The sequence below is a fragment of the Suillus subaureus genome, assembly GCF_016647635.1.
Source record: "Suillus subaureus strain MN1 chromosome Unknown BJ212scaffold_486, whole genome shotgun sequence".
NCBI classification, from domain to species: Eukaryota; Fungi; Basidiomycota; class Agaricomycetes; order Boletales; family Suillaceae; genus Suillus; species Suillus subaureus.
The window spans coordinates 9,997-13,698 of record NW_024539042.1 but is presented as its reverse complement, the minus strand read 5'-3'; the positions used below and the strand labels follow the sequence as shown (position 1 = coordinate 13,698).

At 46.7% G+C, this 3,702-nt stretch overlaps 3 protein-coding genes across 3 annotated transcripts; all 3 read right to left on the bottom strand.

The window, feature by feature from the left end:
• Positions 1–199: 199 nt before the first annotated feature.
• On the bottom strand, positions 200–539 carry BJ212DRAFT_1416825 (uncharacterized protein). The gene has a single exon (XM_041337566.1). It carries the CDS (start codon positions 529–531, stop codon positions 343–345), a length of 189 nt encoding a protein of 62 aa, XP_041184952.1. The 5' UTR covers positions 532–539; the 3' UTR covers positions 200–342.
• A 629-nt stretch (positions 540–1,168) lies between these two features.
• Positions 1,169–1,422, bottom strand: BJ212DRAFT_1416824 (uncharacterized protein). The gene has a single exon (XM_041337565.1). The coding sequence runs from the start codon at positions 1,362–1,364 to the stop codon at positions 1,191–1,193; it is 174 nt and encodes a 57-aa protein (XP_041184951.1). The 5' UTR covers positions 1,365–1,422; the 3' UTR covers positions 1,169–1,190.
• Positions 1,423–1,828: 406 nt separating this feature from the next.
• BJ212DRAFT_1416823 (uncharacterized protein) lies at positions 1,829–2,456 on the bottom strand. Its single transcript, XM_041337564.1, has one exon. It carries the CDS (start codon positions 2,343–2,345, stop codon positions 1,956–1,958), a length of 390 nt encoding a protein of 129 aa, XP_041184950.1. The 5' UTR covers positions 2,346–2,456; the 3' UTR covers positions 1,829–1,955.
• Positions 2,457–3,702: the final 1,246 nt, after the last annotated feature.

The following is a 3,702-nucleotide window of genomic DNA, read 5'->3' as shown; positions in this document are numbered from 1 at the left end:
AAGACTCCCGCATTGTGACAATGTGATCACACCGCCCACTTTCGAATGGAAAAATTCCGCAGCTAAAACGAGCTGAGCGTCTTAATGAGTCGGGCACGGCTACGCGAAGGTACCGAACGCGCTTCCGGTAATGGACGTGGAAATACCCTACGGGATAAAACAATCTCCACAGGGGGCGCTTCCTGTGTCTCTCTCCAATATTTGTTTCCCACCACCGCATCATTGACATTCTGGGAAAGTGCACTGGTTCGTAGTACGGGTTTTGACAGTTCACCTCTCTACATCCGGGCATATTTCATTGTCCTCTTAACTATCCCCTATCTTGCTACTCTTACTAATTTATCATGTCGTTGCTTTCCTAGGTTTTAGTCCTGAAAGCGATTCCTTGGGTCCCGGCTTGCCCCGCAGCTGACTGTTTCGAAACTTATGCATGTGATATTTAGTATCTATGGTTGACAGTTTGTGATAACAGTGACTAGTGGGCGCGATCCTGCCGTAATACCTCGACTTTGCAGCAATAATATTTATCATCCTTCAATCGATTTATGTATCTTTGAGCCCAAAAAGTTCCATGCTGACTCAAATCGGCAAGGACAGGTGACCTTGGAGAACCACGCTCTCGTCCTCAGGCCGTGATACCCCACTTTGCAATTACAATCTTCTTTCCATCAGTCCCCCCGCTCCAGTGTGTTCTCCGACCCGGTTCGAGTGTCTTTCCACGCTCTATAATTTCACCCGACCCATTTCAAAATCAGTGTAATATATCCACACTCCATCTAACGCTGGGTCGGTCAGTTGACTGGAGGGCGGTCCTAAAATAACACATTGTTTTCGAGAAGTAACCTATTTGCATACTTAAAATGATGTATAGCCAGGTACTGCCTCGATGACAATCACCTCTTGTGCCTCGACGGAGTTTGCGGGATTCAGAATTTCGGAGAACAATTACTAACACGACAAAACACCGCAGTGCCTGCGGTTCTGGAATTCCTATAGTACTAGGGTTTTATGAACGTTCCCCTTCTCGCTGGGCGTAGAGCTACGGAAATATGATCTCGAAGCCTTCATATCCGACACCGAAATTCCTAACCGTACCCTATCATCTTACTCTTTCAAACTCAATAATATAAGAATCATATCATGAGCGGCGAGCCCTATCGGCTCGGAGATTACATCCACAAATAACAAAGCTAAAGCGTGTCAAACTTTGAATGTTCGCCTCGTGTCGGTGAATGTGCGTGAAGTGGCTCATCACGTTGAAGTGTGGCGGATCGATGATGATTTACATTAACATTTTGGTCCTCGTGGAGATCGCGATTAGGGATCTTCGTTTTGCTTGTGGATGGGCGCTGATGTTGATGCATTGTCTACGAGAATTGTGTTACATTGTTACAAGTGTCGCTCACACTTGGTCGATGCGATAAGTGATGGAACGTTGGTTAAGCCGCCGCACTCATCGTGTCGATATCTTTCTCGGCTCAACAACGATATGATATTCATTAGGAAATATGTTTCATGCCCTGAGATGAAGACAAATATAAATATGACAGGCCAAGTCAAAGAATATAACGAAAGAGACCTGCGGACAACTATGTAAATATGATACTTCGTTATCACTCCAAAGAAAGACTATCGTGGGTAAGTAGATTTGAAACATTGTCAAGCAAAAATGCCGCACATTGAGTAAGAGACACCGCAAAATCACCAAGAAAATGTATTCGCCCAAAATGCTGCGCTTGACATCATCAGGACTCAATGGCACGATTCACTTTTGGAATCATCTATTGATGATGATCCACATGGATGTTTCGTACAGGCACTGCATTTGTCCCGTCGCTCTAAAATCCAGACGCACAGCAATTCTCAAACCTTATCTGCAAAACCTGATATCACGCTGCGCGGGTGCTAAAGATGGATTTTTCGCTGTGTATGAGTGCATCAATAGTTGGGTTTGATTATGTTTGAAAAACTCTATTTGAGAAGCTTTTTTTCGGCGCGCGCGTAACCCAGTCCTTTGTTCCGCTCTGTTGGATGGACGTTAGCGGTACATAAGAATCAGAGCGTTCACCATTATTTGATGAGCTTTGGCAAGCTGCAGAATTAGAAGCGAGCAGTGCACAGGTGGCTGCATCAGCATCAGTTGGCTTCCGTGATGATTGGGATCGCCAGTTCATTAAAAGTGGATTCTGCGCGCATCGCACGCTCTCCTTATGCGATGGAAAATAGTGCACATTAAAAACCAGAACGTTCCTGCTGGAATTGACCGGCGCAGTCAGTTTAATGGCGGAAGTGGGAGCAAGCAGTACACAGGTGGCACGTGTGGCTGCGCAGCACAACATTCTCATCGTCTGATGAGTCTGACATCTGTTCGAACATGGGGGCTGTCAGCATCAGCTCCACGTGGTCGCAGTAAGATGATAGGGAGGGTATTACCTTGATCGTCGTTATAGTGCGCGGATAGTTGTTTCCGCGGAATGAAAGATGCATGGCCGGGATAGATCGTACTACTATAGTTGTGTCAACCGGGAAATCACTCGAGTCCGACAAGACACCAGCGACTCCATGATGTGCACCAGCTTGCAAGTTCAGATCTGGTTCAGATGTCTGGGCCGAGGTATTCACACTCAGGGTCGATACTGGGGAAGCCGCAACCGTCGCTGCCGAATCGTACGTGATCCTATAAACTCCTCGAAATGAAGCTTGCAGGGACATTCAATGACAGCCAGAATGTGCTCGCTCAAGGGATACTCCCGGTATAATTTTCAAAGGAGCGGGTTTTCAGAGCAAAATAGCACAACTCGTTATTTGTATATCAAAATCAATGCCTCTTTCAAGCTTTTTGTAAAGATCTACTCACATATATGATCCTAAGAACAATGTTGCGTTCCGGAGAAGATTCCCGGTCACGATCCCCGCACTCCATTTCGTTCATGCGATGTTAGATTAGCCCAGTGCCCACACGTCAAAGCAATGCGGCAAATCAATAAGTCGCCTCCAGGTACAAATTAGTTTGGGGGAATCGGCCCGAAGACAGTGAGTCGGGAATACCCTGGACTGTGATGTCAGAAGAGTCCATACTGCCCTGTCGTACCTGAAGATGACAGACATGACCGGATGTACTCAGATTGAAGTTGCCCTGTACCAGGGGGTATGAGGCATTACATGGAGACGCATATGCAGCTTTCCCACAGGTATACTATAACGACATGGGATATTTTTATCCTTCCTTTGAATTTGAGTGCAAGGTAGCAAACATGCTTGCCCAGGAATCCGTGATCGGTCCCCCCCTGTTTATATAGACGTGCATCAATACCAAGGGTCCAAACAATGCTGATGATGGGATCAACGAGGCGTGGGCCACCCTTGAAATGAGGAGGATGATGTCTCAGCATCAACTCGCGTTTCAGATGTTCCCGTTGAGAAGGACACGTACAGTTGACCGAGATCTTTACAGTGATCCGATAACGGAGAATCATATGGGTTGGAGGGACCACGTGTCTGGCCCTGCCAGTGTGAATATCACAGAGCATGATCAGATAATGTGTATGTTTATTATCAGATTCGGACGTACTGGATGAACGCTAAGCAAATTGTGCTTCAACTATTAGTTAGTGGACTTGGTCGAGACCCGAGCGGGCCGGGAAAGAGAATTCGTTGCCAAAACAGGCCACGCCGGCTCTGCAACCGTCGGGCTATGTAGGC